Source organism: Delphinapterus leucas, chromosome 13 (genome assembly GCF_059928025.1).
Source record: "Delphinapterus leucas isolate spDelLeu-1000000601 "Yukka" chromosome 13, BTC_Dleu_Yukka2, whole genome shotgun sequence".
Classification (NCBI taxonomy): domain Eukaryota; kingdom Metazoa; phylum Chordata; class Mammalia; order Artiodactyla; family Monodontidae; genus Delphinapterus; species Delphinapterus leucas.
In genome coordinates this window covers 45930745-45953940 of record NC_143141.1, presented here as the reverse complement: position 1 = coordinate 45953940, position 23196 = coordinate 45930745, and the positions used below count along the sequence as shown (strand labels likewise).

General features: G+C 33.1%; 1 protein-coding gene across 8 annotated transcripts in view; it reads right to left on the bottom strand.

The window, feature by feature from the left end:
* The window catches only part of FANCL (FA complementation group L), a 78269-nt gene that overhangs the window by 38055 nt on the left and 17018 nt on the right, over positions 1 to 23196 (bottom strand). For 5 of the 8 annotated variants that reach the window (XM_089923158.1, XM_089923155.1, XM_089923156.1 and 2 more), the window contains 4 exons: positions 21067 to 21167; positions 10642 to 10689; positions 8115 to 8211; positions 3055 to 3123 (listed from right to left, as the gene is read on the bottom strand). In XM_089923158.1, the coding sequence (XP_089779284.1) occupies positions 3055 to 3123; positions 8115 to 8211; positions 10642 to 10689; positions 21067 to 21167 (315 nt within the window). The remainder of the gene's footprint in view (positions 1 to 3054; positions 3124 to 8114; positions 8212 to 10641; positions 10690 to 21066; positions 21168 to 23196) is intronic. The other 3 variants (XM_089923157.1, XM_022597336.2, XM_089923159.1) reach the window with 2 other exon arrangements.

Below are 23196 nucleotides of genomic sequence, written 5' to 3'. Positions count from 1 at the left end.
AAAAAGAAAAAAGACGGGAACTCCTACAAGCAGAATTGTGTCCAATAGGTCAATGATAAAAGATACACAGCAAAGAAGTTTGATGTTGCTTCATATTTCCAAAATGTAAACTAACATTGCCAACACTTTTATCATATCTAAAAAGACTCAAGAGTTCATACTTGCTGGCAGTATCACCAAAATGCTTACGATGTACAGCTAGACTCTAACAAGAGGCAAATAGTATATTTTGAAATTTTTCTGAATTTTAGTGGTTTATGTAAAAGAAAAACTGAAATCACCCCAGACCGCCACAAATGAAGATATATCCAAATTCTGTGAGCATATATAAAATAGGCAAGTGTAAATACAATTCCTATCTCATACTTAAATGTGAAAAAAAGTGTAACTTTTATAACAGACTTTAGGAGAATATCTTTTCAGAACAAGATATGGAAGATTTTCTCATTCAATACACAAAAAGCAGAAATCACGAAGAAGAGAATGATAAATGTGACCACACTGAAACGTTAAACTTCTGATTGAAAAAATATATCATATACAAAGTTAAAAAACATGCCACAGGGAGAAGACACTTATATCCCATATAACCAATAAATAACTAGTATTCAAAATATATAAGAAATGCTTATAATAAAACACAAAAATTTAAGTAGGCAAAGATAAACACAATAATAATGAGTATCAGTTTTTGATAAGAATTAAGGTCACACTAAAATCAGACTAAGACTTAGAAAGGATTTGGGAAAGTAGGAATTACTATGCATTGCTGGGTAGGAGTATAAAGTTATGCAACTGATTTTAGAAGATAACTTGGCAATATTTTGTAATCTCAAAGAGATGCATTCCCTACAATACAGCATTTTCACCTTTAGGCATAAACCACACTAAAAGTCTCACATGTGTAAAAGGAAACACAGAAGGATGTTCACTGCAGCACTGTTTAAGAAAGAAATTGCGAACAACCATATAAGTAGGGCAATGAATAAATTAACTGATGGATTCATATAATGAAATGATATAAAGCATTTAAAATGATATAAGATCATGGGTAAATCTCAGAAACAATGTTGTATAAGAAAGGTCAGACTGCAAAAATATTATAGAATGTGGCATAAACAAATGTAGCAAAAAAGTATGCATGGATAGCATACACACCAATTCCAGACAAGTGGTTTACCTCTAGAAAGGGAAAGAAGGAAAGAAAGAGGAAAGGAGAGAAGCAAAAGAGGGGTAAAGTTTTAGGTCCCAGAACATTTTATTTCTGAGAGACAGAGAGAGAGATATCTGAAGCAAATGTGACAAAATATTAAACATGTCAAATTTCACTTGTGGTTAAAATGGTGTCCAAATTTTTATCTGTACTATACTAAGAATTTTAGTATTTCTTTTAATTTAAAAAAAGAATTTATGACATTCCAGTTACTACTAATTAATTCTGTATTCTTAAAACTAATACAAAATAGAAAACTTGACGTATGACCCAATTAAATCTAAATCTGAATTTGAATTAATATTATAAACACTTATTCCATACTTATATGTGCAAGGCACTGAGCTGGTGTTAAGTAGGGATAGAAAATTTAGAAGAAATTGCCCTCTAAGATTTTCTAGTGTTAGAGTCACAAACTAGTTTTGCTAAATGGCAGGATAAGGTAAGTGCTAAACAGTCTTTTTGTGGAGATGCAAACTTTTTCACAGATTAAAGTCTGGGGAAAACTTTTATGATCTAAATTTAAAAAACTAGGAAACTCATCAAAAACATATTCCCAAGGTTGAACCTTGGGATTTTAATAAATATTAAATTATAATTTAGAGATAGCATATCTGGAAAGAGTAATACGATCTAGGTACAATGTTATATCATGACCTCACATAATACATAAAGATAAAGTTTATAGAGCCAAATAGAAAATGTATATTCATGTTTTTTAAAAAGTATGCAATTTATGTATAATTCCAATTCTTTAAAAAACAATCAAAACAGTATTTCTTATACATTTATAACATATATCAGAATATCAAAAGCAAATCACAGGGTTTTTCCTCCCCTTTATTTTGCTGTGTTTTCTTGATTTCCATTGGAAGGAGGGAGACTTTTGTTTTTAAAGAAGAAAACAAGAAAAATATTTTTAAAATATATATGGTATGATTAAAATTTGACCCTTCACAAGACCATTTAAATCCTGTTAGGCTTTTTTTTTTTTTAAACTAACTTCATATACAAGACAATTATTACTTTACTCTATATAATTTAAAATGTAAGTATAAATTTTCACTTGAACCTACCAAAACTTCATAACAAAAATAAGGGTAGTCTCTATTTAGAGAACATTTGTAAAACGTCACTAGGAATTTTTGTTTCGCTTTGCATAAGAACAGAAAGTTTCTCTTCATTTTGGTATCAATTTACTTGGTGAGACAAGGACTATGCCTGTCATCATTAGACTGTTCTTTGAATCTAACCACCATTCTGCCAGATCTTTAAAAATCACACATGTGAATGTTGATGATGGAGCTGTTGATAATCATACCATATTTTAGCCACATAATGGTACAATTTACAATGCATTCCTAAATACATTAACTTGTTAAATATCAGCAATGTATTGAGAAATTGACAGGAGTAGAAGAATCTCCTATATTCTTTACTCAAAGTAAGAATGTTCCAAAGCACTTACAAAAACAATATGGTCTAAGTTCAAGGATGAACTAAGGACAAACACTTTAAAACAATAAAAACGGAATAGAAATGGCAGGGTTTATATTTTCAGTCATAACTCATTCTCTGAAAAAGATTCTCTGATATTATGTCTGAAAAATGTCACCCAATTTTTAACCTACTGCTCACTGCTTTTATAAAGAGTTCCTTAGGATTTAAATTTAAAGTAAAATTTCTGTCAATAAAGCTTCTTCAAGTTTAACACTCTCAAAGTCCTGTTTATAAATAAATGCTTAAAGAAAACTGAAAAAAATCACTTGTAATCTATAATGGCCACTTATAAGTAAACAGAACGTGCTTTTTAGCTACTTAAAATAAATTTAAGAATTTACCTGTGGTGTCCAGGAAACAGAAAACGAAACAGGAAAATCCACAATACAATCTGGTGATTCTGCAGGGTACTATAAAAAATCATAAAGTTAGGTCATTTTTGCTTCAGTGTGACAATTTCACATAAAATATTTTCGAAAAACTGAATATATTAGAAAAAGTATTATAAATGCAAATGTATTATATATCAATATTTCCATTCTATTATTATAGAGATATTAAGAGCTGATTAACAGTCAAGTTAAGCTCAAAAGGTACAAAGTTTGGTGATTTGGGGGTGCCAAACCAACCGGTTTTGAAAAAAAGAGTAATGAATTAAGTCAGTGTCAGGTCAGCTGCTAATGTGATTTGAGAGGTAAACCACACTGAATCTCAGTTTCTTTATCTTTAAAGTGAGAGATCAAAATGGTTGATATTTAATTTCCTTTCAGTCTAAAATTTAACCTCAAATAGCCTCAGTCACTTGTTAAAAGAGGCAATATTTGTTAAAAGAATCAAGAAATGCACAAAAATGAACACATATAATTATCAATTAAAGAAGTATCTTCCACAAAAAAGCATTTAATTTTAGCAGAAGATAAATAAAAAGAAACAATGAAATGTCTCTGGCTTATTAAGGGAAAACAAAATAATAGTTTTAAGAAAAATCTTTTCATGGTTGATAAATAGAAAATTAATTACTCAATAGTTTTATACAAAAAGTAATAGTCATAGGACTAACTAGGTTTCTAAGTTAAGAAAGACAAAAGGTAGTTTTTCTTAAAATCAATTTTGTTATTAGAGAATTGTACTACATGATTTCTCCAAGATTCAGTCTGGATTCCTGAAAGTCACACATAATTTTTAAAGTGCTCATTTCTTTCCAATACAAAGCTAAATTTACTAACATGAAAATTAGTTTTAGGGAAACTCCTTTCTCTCATTTGACAAAATGTTTAAAATAAGTTTTAGACTTTCACTTTTTTCAACCTCTTATTTTTAACTACTTTGTTGCATAGCAAAAGGGCACAAAAAATTATCACTATAGTATTTGTCACAAACATCAGCCCATTTGAAATCAATGCTTTGAAAAGAATTAACATTTATTTACAATGACAGTCTGGTTAAAAATAAACCTATCAATGTATACTCTGACTAATGGTATCTAGCTATGCAGAAGTGATAACACAAAGGTAAATATACAGGAAACCATATAGAAATTTAACAGTGCTCTAATTTAGAGGAAAAAAAGAAAGAAAGGTCTGGCTGGGATTACAGAAGAAGCCCTATTCCAGACAATTCAAACTATTAGATGATGTATGTCAGATTATAACTGCTGCAATCACTGGAAAAACTATTTGTACACTATTTTTTTATAAGGCATGTGATTATCTCAAAGTAAATGCAGGCAGAGATGTTAGCTTTCTCTGGTTTCTAGTGCTGCTAACTAACTTGTGACCTTGGATAAGTCATTTAACTTCTCTGGCTGTTTTATATGTAAAAATGATGGAACTCAACTAAAAGCACTGTAAAATCTCTTTTCCCTCTAAAAAATGTTAATGTTCTGCAAAAATAATAATGCACACTTAAAACCTCCTTGGGTCAAAAATGGAATATTTAGGTCACCTTGAGTTGCTGCTATCTATCATCTACTGAGCTGACAATGAACAATATCAACTCTCTAACTTAAACAATCATCAACCCAGTTAAGAGTATGAACTTAATGTTTACTGTATACAGAGTAGATAAACCAAGTAAAGTGTCTTAACTTTGGAAGTCATTAAGTACATACGGCACATTATGTTAAAAGAGAATATGATCCTACATTCAAATAGGGCTCAGGGTAGTAAATGGCACATATGTACTGATAAAGAAAGAGATCCACAGGGAGTTAAACAAAAAGCAGGTTATAATAAATATAATATGATGCCACATATCTGAGATAACATTCAAATATATATTTTAGGTGTAATTACGCAAACATACAAATATGTATATAATAAATGAGACTGATCCATATGTTTGTGGCTTTACTGTCTATTATGAGTTAAATGTATATATATTGTGTTAATTATATTCACTTCCAAGATCAATTCTGTTTATATAATATACTAGATGCTACATAACTGTATTGAACCTAAAAAGCACAAATTTATACACTTCTGGATGATTTAACATGAATTACGCAGTAGCATCCTAGATACTCATTTTTGGAGTTGTTTGTATTGTAGTACTAACTACAACATTGATAACTGAATATTGTAAAATGACTGTCAAAATTCAGATTATTTTTCAACAGTAAGTTATAGGTATATACAAAGCCACTAGAGACAAACTGCCAAAAGCTTCACTTTAGAAAACCAGGTGACAAGAACAACAAAAGCTCCACCTAAAGAAACTAATTGAAAAATAGAGTAATTTATAATTTTTCATTAATATAGTTTTTCAAGTCTCAGTTGAAACAATTCAATCAAATCAATAACTGTAAGAGAAAATAATTATTATATAATATTAAGTATATATTTTTGTCACAAACAATATTTTTTAGACTCTATAGTATACTTTTCTATGGAAAAATTTAACCCAACCCGAACTGTGACTGGACGCCCCCCAGCAAAAGAATACATACAAATTGTGGCAGATTACAAAAACAGCCATCAGAGACAGAGTGCCCAGCCTCTGAAACATATCTGTGATTCGTTTTTCAAGTAGTTCTGATCTTGGCCAAAGCTAAGGAAGCCCTAGGCTACTTCTTTTTTAAAGGAAAGACAAAAATTTCATCTCATGGTTTAGGATGAACTGTAAATACTGCATAAAAATACACCTATAAAAATGACAAAATTCAACTGTTTCTCATTGTATTTCTTTTTGATTTATATACTTACTTTTAATGGGGGATGTCTAGAAAAAATTGGTATTGTTTTCTTTGTGGGTTTTTGGAGACAGTGAGGTAGAGTGGCAGAATTGGGAGAGTATGTATTCAAGAATCAAGACAAATGCATTTCTTTACTACGTATCAAAAAATATCAGATAAAAGAAATAGAGGTTTGTGTATTTACAAAAATAAGCATGTTGTAAGGTTTGTCAAAAAAGAGCCTGACCCTTTAAAATTCAGTTTGGATTAAGATTTTGCATTATGTACTCTTAACACATAAGTTTTAGCTTTCACTGTTTTTAACTGGCAATCCCAAATATTCCTAAGAAAGAAATGACCACATCTAAAAGACAACTTTAGTCTCTATGAAAACCAAACTAAACGGACAAATAAAGACTCTAATAAATCATACCAACACAAGATTCATTTACTTTCAGCCTGTCTTTTTTTTCTTTTTTTTTTTAAACGCAAATTTTTTTCTTACTAACTCAAATAAAGCTTTCTCTTCTCTCTTGCCAGGGCATCCATAATAGTGCTCACAGCTATCGATGCTGCAAAAACTGACACTTGAAAATATCCTCTAGAGAAATATTAAAAGTGTCACCTTATCTACCTTGAAAAGTTATAAGAAAAAGCAGACAGAATAGACCATACTAGTGGCTCCACATCCTCCCTCTCAATACTACCAATAATGTCATTAATCAGAATTAATAATAAAATCTTGTAGGTGTAGTGATAGGCAATGTAGACTTAAATCATTATCTCTTAGTAGAAAAGATTGCAAAAATGAGGCTTTAAAGAAAAAGAATCGGGACAGGATGTATTTTAAATTTTTCATTTTGGTCTTCATAGCAGCAAACCAACTTTTATCAATGTACAAAATATAAACAAATAAAACTTTGAAGAAAATGACAGAACCCTTGCCACTGGCAGTATATGACTCTGGAAGGATAAAGGCAGATTTCTCCTTGATCTTAAAAAAACACACCTTTAAAAATTAAAAAAGAAAATAAAAACTTTTTCATTTTCATTTAATAAAAATATTCATGTAACTTATTTTACAAAGAAGATTTCTATCCCACTAATTTTTTCTCAAAACTTATCACATATAAATCTCGAAATTATACATAAACATTCTGTGTGTAAGAAAGAGAATGAGTCATTTCTCAATTTGTCTGATATAGAGGCACTATAAGATACCAACTTTTCTGTGTCACCCAGTACAGCTTTATATATTATTCTCTCATGAAAAGCTTAAATGCCAGGCACATTTTTAAAAAGGACGAACACAACTGATCTTTTCATCACTACAATCTCATGAAAAAGAGTTGATTGACGACTCCTAGGGACAATTAAAAAAAAGTTAGATGACCTGGTTTTCTCAAAGTCTAATGTTTCCCCAGTGATTACTAAGTAAATGATTAATAACCTGAACTTGCTTATTCCACTTATTTCTCAAAATTCACAATCTATAATTAAAAAATAAAGACGAAACAGCTATGTTTTGTGCCAATAAAATTAGTGAGTAGTTATAGACCACTAGCCTGTAAGGCTAGAAGTAAATAGAAGTATATAACCTTTGCAAAATTTTTAAACAGAGAAGTAAAAAAAATTTCAGCCAAGACAACAGAAAAAAGTATGCATATGTGTGTGCCTGTGTTTGAGGGGTCGGGGGAAGTCAGAAATAAGAACAACAAAGGTAATTCACAGTAGGAGTTGAAGACAAAAGACTTTCTTCAGTAGAACTTTACTTGGAATAGTGGACACTTCCAACTCTTTTCTACATAGGATGTTACAAAAATAACATTATGGTACTTTGAGGCTGCCAAACCTTATTTGTAGTATTTCTTTACTGTAAAGTCTATATTTTGATCAAATTTGAATTAAAACAGTGACATGAAATTATAGCTAGGCTTTGGGAAACTTAGTGAATAAATTTTTTGAGGGGTTCCCAAATAATTTTTTTATTTGGTCGTGTCACACAGCATGTGGGATCTAGATTCCTGACCAGGGATCAATTCTGCACCCCCTGCTTTGGAAGCACAGAGTCTTAACCATTGGACTGCCAGGGAAGTCCCCCAAAATAAATTTTAAGTGTCATATATATATTTTTAGAAGCAACCAGCACTCGTTTACGTTGAAAACATTCACAGGGTTCATTTCCCAAAGTATTTCCTGGCCACAGTAACAGTTTAACGAAGCACATACCTTCGCCTTCAACTTGACAGTGATGAGATGCTCTCTACCAGAAGCATCTTCGGCTTTTAACTTGATGGTACTAAAGCAAGTATCCACATACACAAGCCTGGTGAGTAGAAGAGAATAAAAAACGATCACAATAGAGAGGGTGGGGCTGGGGGGAGGGTGAGGTTGGAGGATGGTAGGATTTGAAATGAAAATATTTGCTATATTCCTATTAATCCATTACAAAAACTAATCAGAGGAATTTGTGTATGCTATCCCATTATGCTGCTATAGATTTACTGCCGTTAATACACCAGCCCAGTGCTTAATGCAGTCATAGATCTCTGGATTATTTACAATGTGTGTCAAGGCTCATGCTGTGGTCAGTGAGCACTATGTTTCGGTTTTCCATCACTGGAACCTTTGGCACACACAGCATGTTCCTGTCAGACTCTACTTATGTACACATTAAACTTCCTGTCAAACTCTTTGATCCATTTCTGTAGTTTCATACAATATGAGACTTTTATGTTTCCTTTATTTGTTTTTCTCCTCAATGAACTTCTCCTTTATTATAAATAATGTTACTGTACAAAAGCCTGGCTAGTATTAGTTCACATACTCAAACTGATCCTCTAAGGAAAATGCTGTATAAGCACAGGTACAGCCTGGTCTCCTAACAATAAATTTTCTTTTTGTGCAATATATAGCTTCTGACACTTAACCTGGGCATGTATTCAAGATGACTAATATTTTAAACACATACCACAAGCACAATTGTTTTGGCTTTAAGTTGCTCTAAATGCATGAATTTTTTACAATGGAAACCAATACCCTTTGAAATATATCATTCTGTAAAAATATGGTCTCTTGAGAAGCATAAGCTACTGCCAAAAAGGTTCAAATTTAGCAGTATATTTACTAGTGAACTGGGCATGTGGATATTTTTTTGACATTTTTACAATACCATTCTCTTGTAACGATAAAAAGTAGCCTAACAGTATTGCACAACTTATCACCCAGACTGATGGTAAAACCTGTTAGGGTTCAAAACTAACATTAGCCTCCTAACCTAGGAAACATTTTTTTAACAACACTATACGCTGTTTAGTCACTGGCCAGATATAATGGTAAAATGGGTCCGTTTCAAGAAGTTCTGGGCAATGAAGTTGTGGAACACTATTTGTAATGAAAAACAGATCTAAATCTGAAGATACATATCTTCAATAATAGAATAAAAAGTAAAACAGAACAATCTTTATCAACAGAAAAATTTTTTTATCATAATCTATAAAAAGTCTAGAGTCTGAGAAAACAAAATTATTCTAGAAATATTTACATAAAAATGTCAATGACTCTATATAGTTAATCATTATTTTCTTTCAGCTTTATTTGTAAATGTCTCATATCCCCCTCCCCTCAAAAATTTACAACATGAGACTTTATCACAAGTTTTATCAGTATGACTCTTAAGGGTTAGATACATGGGCATCTGACTCTTTGAAAACATCAACACTTCAGATTCAAGATGTTGAGATGAGCATATGCATTTATATCCTCTCTCTACTCACACACAGAAAAAAGGAATTTTTAAAAGATATGCATAATCCCACAGTTATAAAAAGCACAAGAAGGAATAGCATCAATCAAAGCAAATTTTCAACAAACTTTATAAAGATGTCAAGTGGTCAAAAGAGCACTGAGTAACGAAAGAGATTAGAGGAGAGAGAAAGAGGGCTCCAGGAGGGAGACAGCTGGCAAAAAAAGAAAGTCTACAGAACAGAGGGTATTACTTATATGTGGGAAGAAATTAAGGAAATTTTTAAAAAATACGAGAAACAAAAATGGGAAGAGAAAATTTTAAACAAAATCATAAACAATAAAGCTATGTTAAAAGTGGTAATTGCTCTACCATTAGCTTTTCAGTGAAAAATATTTATGTAGTCATAAAAAGTTAAACTGCTTACTAATTACAATTTTTAGAATTCAGCAATAGACAAAGCTAGCAGACTTAATTATAGTTACAGAAACTAATGTAAATATATTTGATCATTGCAATTTAAAACAGAGACAACAAAAATTGAGAAGGAGAAAGAGGAGGAGGGAAGATAAGAAACATTAAATTTTGTAATTGCTAATTTGAGAGTAAGAGATACCATCTTTAATTGAACAGACATGAAAGAAGTTTAAGAAATATTAAAGCAAATAGAAGAATAAAAGAATAGTGATGAAGGGAGAGAGAAGGCAGTATATAAACTAAATCCATTTGTATTACAGTAGTTAATCAGTATGTAATTCTGATCAATCAAGCAACGCTGAATATAGGCATATTTTTTTAGAAATACAGAAGTTACTTGTAAACATGAACATTTTAGAGTGTTTGTCTCAAAGTGTAAGACCAGGGATGGGATATGGTATGGAAAAAGCCTGCTGCTTTTCATTATAAGCCCTAAATAGTTTAGAAGCATGATGAATATATACAGAGAGAGAGAGCAAGAAGGAATAGGGAGAGAGAAGGAACAACTAAACCACCAACTAGTACTTTTCATACTTCTCATTGCTGCTTGGCATCAACATGTTCAAAATCATTATGGAACATCTATAAAATAAGACAGAAATAAACTAAAGTTCTAGTCTTTTGTTTGCAATCACACAAAGTTTAAGATGTAGAAATAATACATTAGAGAAGAACAGGCTTATGCTCAAAATACTGCCCTGCAGTCAAAAGGATCATAAGGTTAATTTTGTTAAGCTTTAAGACAAAATTCAAACTTTTAAAAATTTATAATTTCAGGTTAATCTAAGCATGGTCATTTAAAATTAAACATTTTACCCATGTTGATTCCTGTCTACTTTGTTTGGGGAAGAAGGAGAAAATTAATTGTGATTATTATCACGTTTAGTACATGTGACTGAGATTGGCAAATGTGCTCTAGTATTTATTCTCAGCTTCTACCTTTTGGTAATAGGATCCCAGCTACTGTAGCACTCCACCTAAACCACGTTTTAGCTGGGTACACTCTATCCAGCTAGCAATCCTTCCACTGTCCTTGGGTATCAGCGTATCACTAAATTTTGGCCAATGTACTGCAAGCAGAAGTGATATGTGCACCTTTTGGATCATTTATAAGAAAATCATGGCTACCCCGCCCCCAATCCCTCCCATTCTCCCTTCCTGTAGAGTGGAACTTAGGCCAATATGACCCAGCAAAGACCATGCCAACAAGAACAACCTCTTAGTGCAGCTCTGACCAACAGAACTTTCTGCGATGATGGAGGTATTCTATATCTGCACCATCCAAAACAGTAGCCACTCATCATATGTAGCTACGGAGGACTTAAAATGTAACTAGTATGAATACTAAATTTTTAATTTGAGTTAATTTAAATGTAAGTATCAATAGTCACATGTGGCTAGTAGCTACTATGCTGAACAGTGCAACCAGTGGATGGTTGAAAAGCAAAAGAAACCTGGGCTCTTGGATGACCCTGTGAAACAAAGCCACCAACTCACTCTTGACCACCTGCCTACCTGTGAACTGTTAAATGAGAGACGAATAAAATTCTATTTTGTTTGAAACACTGCGGATTTGGAGTTCTCTTTGTTAACAGCAGCTCAGCCGGTACCTTAACTAGATAATCAATATTTGTATCTATTCACGACAGAAAGGAATATCTTAATGTTTGGTCTACAGAAGAGATATTAAAGGGGAAGAAAACAGCAATAAGCTCTTACAAGTAATATTAAAATCAGTTTGTCTTAAAAAAAAAAAGGCTATTTCAAATGTTCTCTTTTATTGGTAAGTTGGATATCTCAATTTAAACAACATGAAATAAATAATTTCTACTCATTTATTAAAATAATACATTTGGGCAACTTTCATTATTAGAAAGCTCAAATTTTTGAAAAGTTATAAACACATTTAAAACTTATAAGTTTAGGTATTTACTACTTAGCTAGACATATTCCAAAACTGACTAAGAAATTATAAAAACATAAATATAAAAATCTAAAGAAATAAAACACTATACTTTTTTTGCACTTTACTTTGCATTTATCATTTGCTGCATTTCTTTATAAGTTACTGCTTGCAATAACTAAAATGGCACTAAACTTAGAGTTAAGGGTTTTTTTTAATTTTATTTATTTATTGGCTGCATTGGGTCTTCGTTGCTGCACACTGGCTTTCTCTACCTGTGGTGAGCGGGGGCTACTCTTCGTTGTGGGGCGTGGGCTTCTCATTGCGGTGGCTTCTCTTGTTGCAGAGCATGTGGGATCTTCCTGGACCAGGGCTCAAACCCGTGTCCCCTGCATTGGCAGGCGGATTCTCAACCACTGCACCACCAGGGAAGCCCAAGAGTTAAGTTTTTTAAACATTTGAAAGGGATATTAATACTTAAGCTTCAGAGAGGGTTTTGTTCTTCTTAATAGGTGAATGTTATCAGTATAGAAAAACAGAATGAATGTGCTTTATACCTCTTGAAATACTGTACTTACTTTGACCAAAAGCTTAAGTTATACAGTTTTTTTCATTAAATATCTAGATGCATTTATGTACCAATAACATCAAAAGGCAGACTGAAGACCTTCATGTTTTAATAAAGCACCAAAGTTTCCATTTCCACTCTCAACTTTAAGCATTAACTACTTCAAAAAACAACCTCCCTAGTTAACATTTTTCCTCCCTGTGTCTTCTGTACACCAGTCTATCCTGCCTTCCATTAACTAGATTAATCTTCCTAAATATCTTTTTAATCATATCAACCACTTGCTCAAAAATACTCAGTGAGTCCCCATCACCTGCATATAAAGAATCCTTAGCCTAACAGTCAAGACCTTTCAGTCCGGCCCTAATATTAATCCTCTTATGTGAGCAACTGATCCACTCTGAAGTCCAAAAATGAACTGCACATTTCCATCACTACAAAGTTGCCTCCCCCATTCCTACCCTTTTAAGGCTTTCTATATTTCTCCCAAGCTTTCCCAATATCTACTTCCTCTCAGAGCTTCCTAAATTATCCGTAGCGCAAAAGAACTTCACCTTTCTCTAAACTCTCATACTGCTCCTTTTCGTGTTAAGTTTTGCCTCCCAATCAAATAAGCTTTTTTTTTAATAAGCAATATGAAAGTTTTATTTTTCTATGTATGTGTCAATGCTCTATGTATTATATGAACATAAACAAGCTGCTGTCAGACTGGTTCATATTTACTGATTCGCACCTAAGTTTTAAACAACTAAATGCAAATTCTGTTTAACTAGATACTCTAAGCATATTACCAATGTTTAGAAGGACAATTTTTTCACTATCATATAATTTGCATTCAGTGATTTGGATATATGTATGAGGTAAAAGCACTCTATTTATAAAGGTCATTTAGAATGAAATTCATACTTTTAACATCTATACTCTTATGCATTATACAACAAAATTATCATTATGATTATAAATAAATCATAACACTAATTATATGTTGTAAAACTCATATATAGTCGGACCTTTTGGTGAACTAGTATCTCAACAACTTTATATTTACTTTACACAAGGAATTATTTGAGTCACATAACTTATGTTTCTTTTCAACCCTTATTACTAAGCATCATTGGTTGCATTTAAAAAATGAAGAGTATGTGGCTCTGAGAGGTTATGTGACTTGCCCAAGGTCACACAGCTGATAAGCCAGAATTAAAGCCCTTGTCTCATTACTGGAATTAATTTAGTATTAACAAGTATCTCCATTTCTCCCAATATGTTATGTAATTCTTTGAAATGCACTGAGAAATTATAGAGGATATCGCCATCAATGAATTAAGTCCATTTCAAAAATATTGGACTTAATTAAAAATCGAATTTAATACATGTTGACAATCTTTCAGCAGCACAACAAATTTAGTAAAACTCAGCTCTTTCGCAAAATAAATTTAAAAGGCCAAATAGTTTAATTCTACTCTCTCTAAGCGATAAATAATATGCTACATTAAAAAGGACAAAACCATCAGGTCACTACCCCCTGTTTGAATCATTGAAGCTCTGAATTATCTAGGACCATGTGATTACTAAAACAAACATAAGACATCCTATAAATAAAGTGACTATGCATTTCTTTTGAACTGGGACACTTTTGAGGCTAAAAGGGGCCAAGATAAAAGGCATAAGTTAGGACTATCCTAGGTAAAGTGGGATATAAATCAGCCATTCTATAAAGCAAACAAAGCTTTCAATTTCAGGACATTCTTAATACCAAACAGAAAATCCTATTAAACCCCAAGAATTCTGTTTAATTCTTACTGTTTTAATGAGCCATTCTGTAACATAACACAAGCAGAAGTTAATAGAAACCCATCAAGACACTTTTTTGCATCATCCACCTTTCTGAGCCAGTATAACACCCAAAATCATCCACAACTTCATCTTACCCTTAGGACAACTTGCTGTTTTTAGTGTGTTTTTAAAGAAGTTGAAACAAGTATAGAAATTACAATAATAGCAATCAAACTTAAGATCAGCTACTAATTCTCAATGTCATTTCTATTAAAAAAAAAAGGTATACGAATATAGAGGAAAAAGGAAAGATTTCAATCATATTTTAAACATTTCCTTTTTTCTAACTTAATTTTTTATAAAGCTTGATATTATAGAACTGATTAGATATGTCAAGTATGTAATTTAAAAACACAGCAAGGTTTTCCTTACCTTAAAAAAAAAATCCTTTTATTATCAGATTTTACTATTCCACTAACAAATCTACAAGATTATTATTTAGAGTGTAAGTAAAATATAGATATTTTATTTGGTCTAGGAATCATGAAGATTCTGAAAATCCATTTAAATCAATTTGTCATGCAAATCATTATGTGTGTCATTTTAAAAGATGTTTTAAATTAAGAAGCTAGACAGCTGCTCAGGCATCACCTCACAAAGTAACAATTCTAGCATGGGGACAGCACAGTTCAGGTCTCATTTGTAGCTCTGAGGGTCCTGAAACCCAGTATTATCAGTGTGCCAAGTATACCAGGCCCGATTTAAGAATTAAGTCACAAAAATAAAACTGAAAGGAGATGTTCTTACTTCGCCAGTGCTGGATAAATACGGACAAAATCATACTATTTGGCTTCTCACAATCAATCCATGCAGACAACTTCTCTTCTGCTAACACACTGTTTATTTGTAAAGACTATGAAACTAATGATTAGGTAACAGCAGGTATATTCTAATTCAATCATGCATCCTAGTCACTATAATTAAACTATGAGCTTTCATAAATCTAAGCAACAGATTTCAAAACTAATGGCCAATTTTATCCGTGGTGCAATAGTCACACTTTGAGGCTGAAAACTAATAAAAACTATGTCCAAGTACTTGAGGGAACTTTACTAAAGGCTCCATACCAGAGCTATCCCCACAGCACAACTCCAGGGAGCCATCATTCACGCCAAAGCCTGAGCACTGTTATGCAGCCAGCCTTGGCAATGTACACTCATCTTATATACAAAGCTGGGGATGAAAATATGTATCTTGAAACTTATTCTGAGAATTAAACAAGAACTCTATAAAGTAGCTAGCAGGAACTTAAAAATGGAAGTTCCTATATATAATAATCTAAGGAGGAGACAAACATTTATATTATGATGAATGCTATGGTAGAGGCATTCATATCCTTACCTTTGGCTTTCATCTATTATCTAAGTTAGAGACCTGTTCCTTTTCTCCACTATCAGAACAATGTATATAAAGCAAAGCAATGTCAGTACTTCCTATTTATCTATGAAAACATTTATTCCATAAAATATTTTATATACCTGCACTATTTCTCTTATAACTTTGTTGCTAACAGCTCTCAAAAATCCTATAAATATATACCATAGTACCTATCTGAGTTAGAATTAAGTACTACTGGGATCCATCTATTTAAATTCTGACTCTTCCACTTGCTTGTGTATCTTCACTGCCTTACATTATAGGCATTCAATAAATAATAGGTGGAAAAAAATGAACAATTCAAAAATCTGATATTTGCATACTCAATGCTTCAACTGATTTTCATTACTGGAGTTCTCCCAATAATGTCACATCTGCGTAGAAAACTGCCTCAAACTGACTATATCAAAATAACAGAAATAAAACTAGAAGAACATTTCTTCTTCCCTTTCCAAACCCTTCCTCCGTTCCTAACTATCCTCTAAACACTGAGATCTTAACATTTAAGCATCAGAAAATAAGTCAAAATAATTTTTCTCTTTTCTATCACTTTAAATCCAAAGAATGATCAGGTCCATAACATCAACGCCTCAAGAATCTTCATAACTTCAGCAGAATTGTTAGGAGTACATCTCAATTCATTACTTGTCTTCTGTCTCTCCCCTCCATTGTTTTGCTAAATTTTCTAAAAAAGGTTTCATCCATCCCAAATCCTATTCAGGAATGATACCTTATCAAATAAAATGTAATTTCATGAATACGCATTAACCGGTCCTCAATATCACCATAATAGTACATTTAAAATTATATGTAACATCCATTTCTGGCTAAAATGGAGTACCTTACTGAAGACCAAAACTTCCACTGAGAACAACTAAAGTAGCCTGATGAAAGGGAAAAGAAAAAAAAAAGTTTGAAGATGTCAAAAAATTGCTAAAGCAACCAGGACTTGAAGGACCAAGGTCCTGAAGAAGGGGGAACAGAGGAGATGTAAGCCAACACTTCAGCCATTTTTCCTTCAGGGTATTTAGCAATTCTGGGCATAGGGCAAGAAAAGGAGGATCTGGGTAAATGGCGCAGGCAGAGAGCTACTAGTAAGTGGCAAACAAAAAACAAAAAAATCAAACCAAAAAAACCAACAACAAAAAAACAAAACAAAAACCCTAACAGCATTTCTGGCAATCTCTTGAGGATAGAGAAATAAAAATAACAGACTTAAAGGGCCAGAATCTGGTGAAAAGGTAGGGTCAGAGACTGCAGCCATATATTCTGGCAATTTTCCATCAAAACTTTTAATAAACTGCAAGGGATAAGAGGATAAAAAGCCAAGCAGTAAGCCAATGAAAAACAAAGGATAATATTTAGAAATCTCATAATACTGAGGAGAAATTTATTAGAATTTAGAACCCACCAGTAGGAAAAAGTCCCAGTGAACATCCCTAAGCTCTCAGTGGGAACCCTTGGAGGGTTACCGGTCAAAGCAAAGTAAACAAGAGGTATATGAAGCACTGCCCAAAATGAAACCCAGACTCTAATGGGCTAAAGGTAAACTAGCCTAATGAAGACAAAGATTAGAGTTTAGGATCTACCAAGGGAGAAATCCAAATGAGCACACTTGGCTCTTGCTTGAAAGCTCTGGAGGGTTATGGCCTGGGAGAGGGAGAGGAGCAGTAAGAACCCTGCAAAAATGACAACCCACCCTGAACCATTTCAGTCTCTATGGCAACCTGCCCCCACTTTATTTTCCTAGCAAAGAAAAAAGTAAACCCTTTGTAGAAGAAAATATCATCTGGAGCTTCCAAACTTTTTAATACACGATTTCCAACACTCAACAAATATTATTAGGCATAGCACTGCAGCCTGAATGGCCAAGGGCAAGTACAGAAGAACAGCCAAGACAGTGAAAAAAGGTGCATTAACTAGAATGCCTACAATTAAGCCAGTTTCCTCATTTCTCCCCTTTTGCCGTTTTGTATTTTTTGTTGTTTTGGTTTTTTTCCTCCCAAAGAAAAAGCAATCATGTTATTGAGAAGAGACACAGAGATTTAAGGTTTTACATTTTTTTTTGTTATACAGTATTCAATTTTGTATTGATTCAATTGTGAAAATAAAGAAAAACCCTTACTCTCTGCTGTTAAAAAAAGTCTAGGCCTTGGTACTCACCCAACAAAGTTGAAAAATAACGTCCACATGAAAATCCTGCACATAGATGTTTACAGCAGCTTTATTCATAACTGCCAAAATTTGGAAGCAACCAAGATGTCCTTCAGTAGGTGAATAAACTGTGGTTCACCCAGACAATGAACTATTACTCAGTGCTAAAAACAAATGAGCTAATGAGCCATGAAAAGACTGAGGGGAAATTTAAATACGTATTACTAAGTGAAACAAGCCAATCTGAAAAGGCTTCATAATGTATGATTCCAGCCATATGATATTCTGGAAAAGGCAAAACTATGGAGACAGTAAAACGAACAGTGGTTGCCAAGGGTCAGGGGAGAGGGAGGGATGAATAGGTAGAGCACAAAGCATTTTTAGGGCAATGAAACTACTTTGTACAATATTATAATGACAGATACACGTCTTTATACATTTGTCCAAAACCATAAAATGTACATCACTAAGAGTAAATCCTAATATAAACTATGGTTTTGGGGTGATAACAATGGTGATAACAATGTGTCAATGTAGGCTCATCTATTGTAACAAATGTACCACTCCGATGGGGGATGCTGATAACGGTGGAGTCTATGCGTGTATTTGGGGGCAGAAAGTACATGGGCAATCTCTGTACCCTCCTAATTTTGCAATGACCCTAAAACCACTCTAAAAAAATTAAGCCTATTAACAAAAATTAATAAAAGCACTAGGAATGCCAAGATCCAGGACTATATGACAGAAAACCACAAGAAAAAAATAAAAAAATAAAGAGACTCAAGGGGATCTAGATTATGGGAGTAGGTAGAAAAATTTTAAAACAACCATAAAAAAAAAACAGAGAAAAAGATGGAGAATTTCAACAGAGCATTAAAATCTAGTAGAGTTATACTAATATCTAACAAAGTAGACATTAAGGTAAGAAATATTGCTAGATACAAAAAGAAACATTTAATGATGAGGGAAAATCCACAAGGAAGATACAGCAATTATAAATGTGTATGCACTCTAAATTAAAAACAGAACTTCAATATGATCCAGCAATTCCACTTGTGGGTGTATGTCCGAAGGAAACAAAATCACAATGTCAAAGACATATCTGCACACCCATGTTCACTACAGCATTATTTACAATAGCCAAAACATGGAAACAACCCAAGTGTCTACTGACAGATGAACAAATAAAATGTCGTGTATATATATATATATATATATATATATATATATATATACAGTGGAATACTTTTCAGCCATAAAAAAGGACATCCTGCCATTTGCAACAACCTGGATGACCTATAATGGGCATTATGCTAAGTGAAATAAGTCAGACAGAAAAAGACAAATACTGTATGATCTCACTTATAATGTGGCATCTAAAAACATACCCTAAAAAACTGAATTCATAGGGCTCCCCTGGTGGCGCAGTGGTTGAGAGTCCGCCTGCCAATGCAGGGGACACGGGTTCGTGCCCCAGTCCGGGAGGATCCCACATGCCGCGGAGCGGCTGGGCCCGTGAGCCACGGCCTCTGAGCCTGCGCGTCTGGAGCCTGTGCTCCGCAACGGGAGAGGCCACAACAGTGAGAGGCCCGCGTACCGCAAAACAAACAAACAAAAAACTGAATTCATAAATACAGAGAAAAGATTGGGGGTTGCCAGAGATGGGTGTGGAGGGTGGGTGAAATGAGTGAAAGAGGTCAACAGGCACAAACTTCCGGTTAGAAAATAATTAGTGGGAGTGTAATGTACAGCATGGTGACTACAGCTAATAATATTGAACAGCTGACGTGAACAACATGGCAGTTAGGTGCATCAACCCCCAACACAGTCGAAAATCCACCTAAAACTTCACAGTTGACCCTCCATATCTGCAGTTCCACATCCACACATTAAACCAACAGCAGATCGGATAGTACTGTAGTACATTTATTGAAAAAAAATCTGCATGTAAGACCCCGTGACGCTCAAGGGTCAACTGGATTGTATATGTGAAAGCTGCTAAGAGAATAAATCTTCAACATTCTCATCACAAGAAAAAAATATGTAACTGTGTACTTATGCATGTTAACTAGACTTCTTGTGGTGATTATTTCATAATACATACATATATTGAATCAGTATGTTGTACATCTGAAACTAATATAATGTTCTGTGTCAATTTTATCTCAATAAACAAACATTAAAGGGAATTCTTTAGTCAGGAGGAAAATTACTCTAGACAGGAAAGAAATGCAGTAAGGAAGGAATGAAGAACACTGGGAGAAATAATTGTGTGTGTATAAAAATACTGACTTTAAAAACAACGTTTGTCAAATTTAAATATAGAATTAAAATGCATTATAACAACAACACAACAAAGGGGAGAAAATGCATTCAAGAGTTTTAGATGCTCGCAATATAAGAAAATTGGTAAAGATAACAATGTATATTTTGCTATGTGTATGTTGTAATCTCTGAGGTAACCTCTAAAATCATAAAAAAAAACCTAACAAGTTAATAGAAAGAAAAATATAATAAAAATTGTGATTAATTCAAATAAAGGCAGATGAAGAAAAAAACACAAAATACATGAGACAAATATAGAAAACATACAGCAAGATAATAGACATAAAACTAAATATATTGGGTGATGTCAGTGAAAATGGCAGTCAGAAGTTCCTAAAATTCTCCCCTCCATATAATAGCAACAAAAAAACTATCAGAAAAAAAGGCAAATATGTGAGGTGATGAATGTTAATTAATACAATTGTGGCAATCCTTTCACAATGTATAGGTATATCAAATCATCACACTTTAAGTATGTAAAAATTTTGTCAATTATATCTCACTAAAACTAAAAGAAAAAAAATAACGTTATATGTTCAGTGAAAATATGGTAACATCTTAATTTACTGTGTACATAAAAATGTTATTTTTTTCCAAATTATATTTAGAATGCTACCTTGTAGGTCAATTTTTTAATGATGATATACCTTTAATTCACAGCCACAATAAGCATCAGATACTCTAACTACATGACACTTTTGACTAAAAACAGTGCAAAATAAATTGCTAAAACTGCACATATCTTAAACTGAAATGCATAAGAGAAAGGCATTTCTAAAACATTTTAAAATGGACATACTTATCCCAACCAAGAGTTCCTATCTCTTCAATAAGGCTTGAGTAGAACTGGGGAGGAGGAGGTAGTACATACAGCTCTTTTTTATTCTTTAAAGCAACTTCCTGTTTAAAAGAAAAAACTTGAATCAGCTTCGGAATGCTACACAATGAATTATTAGTACCTGATTACGAAACACAATTCTGTAATCTTTGCGCCTAACTAAAGTATCCATTATTTTTATGGAAAATCCAGCTGAATGATTCCCCTTCTCATAAAAAAAGACATGAAAAGGGTAAAGGACTGTACTGAAGGTCATGTAAAACTGTCAATTATTACACCATACAAACTTAAGACTCTCATGTTCTCCTAGACTATTATGTCTATCAGAGATGAAAAAAATTCACACACACACACACACACACACACACACACACAAACTCCTCATTCTCAAGGCTTCACTATTTTTCTACTCCTGTTGATATAAAGAAACATGTACCTTTAAAGAAAAGCCTGAACTCTGTATATTGCCTAGACTGATACATCTGCACACCTCTGTGAATCACATTCTTACAAAAACCCTTCATTATCACAATAAATATATACCTGTTAATTTCTTTCACTGACTTACATGCTGTATTACTCCCAGACCAGCTAAGTGTTTTGTCATCTATCTGGCTAGATCACAGCTCCTTTCCCTGCTAAGCCCACATATGATATCTTTAAGATGGTTTATGTTCCCCCACACAAAACTAAAATTTACATTTTTACAAGCAATACAAGTATCACTAGAGTTGCTGAGGCTGAAAATTACCAGTTATTTCAAAGGTGCTAACCTAGACAGATACCTTATTTGGAAAGTAAAAATAAATGTATCTATACAGATGTTCACATGGTCTGGATTATCAAAAGGTTATTATAAAAAGAAATAATAAAACCAGAAATTAATTAATAAAAACCAATAAAGAAATTAAAAACCAGATATAATAAATAACAAAACCAGATGGGAAGAAGTATAAAAATTATAAATACTTCTGGTAACCCTAATAATAAGTTTAAATTTTTATTTGTTTAAGTATATACTTAGTAGTCCTTATCCTTTTTTTTTTTAAGGAAGGATAGGAGACAATTAAATTGAGGTAGCACTAGAAAGAATAGATTTTTACAAAATAGCGTTTCAAAATCAGGACTGTTTACTGAAACTACTTTAATAAGAGTTCTGAATCTGCTTTAGGATAAAAACAAGCAAACAAACCAAACTGTGAAAGCAGGTTTGTAAAGCCCAGAACGTCAATGTGAATTAGAAGGGAAGCTCCCACAAGACAAAAAGTACACTGCTTTTTTATAAACTAAATACCTAATGCTGTATATAGATAGCCTGATGGTCCACAGAAATAAATTTGTACTATTAAGATTATCCTGTTACTAATACTACTACTAATGTCAATATTGTTCCTGGACTTATAGATGTAATAGCTATACAGTATTTATTTGCAAATTTTTTTAATTCAAAAATATTAATTACTACTATTCACGTATACTGAAGGTTAAAATAAACTTGGATAATAATAAAAATGTACTTTAATCTAGGTATATGACATTTGTAAACTCTGCCTTCTACCTTGGGTCAGACAAGTTATTCCTATTTTAGAACTGTAACAGAGAAAAGGGCAAAGGCAGAGAAGCAAAGTGTTCTTTGTGCACAAGGAAGCAAAGGTACATAGTAGAAAGAACACAGGCTTTACAAACAGGTTTTAATTCCTAATTTTAAACATTTCCAAGTTTTGAGGCCTTAGGCACTCAGTGACTCAGCCATAAAAAAGGAATAAAATAATTCACCCTGTTGAGTTCTTTTAAAACAACTGTTCAGAGCTTCCCTGGTGGCGCAGTGGTTTAGAGTCCGCCTGCCGATGCAGGGGACGCGGGTTCGTGCCCCAGTCCCGGAAGATCCCACATGCCGCAGAGCGGCTGGGCCCGTGAGCCATGGCCACTGAGCCTGTGCGTCCAGAGCCTGTGCTCCACAACAGGAGAGGCCACAACAGTGGGAGGCCCACGTACCGCAAAAAAACAACTGTTCATTTATCAGATATGTACAAGCTCCTACTATACGCCCAGTTATTACTAGGAAACTCCATGAGAGATTTAACAAAATTT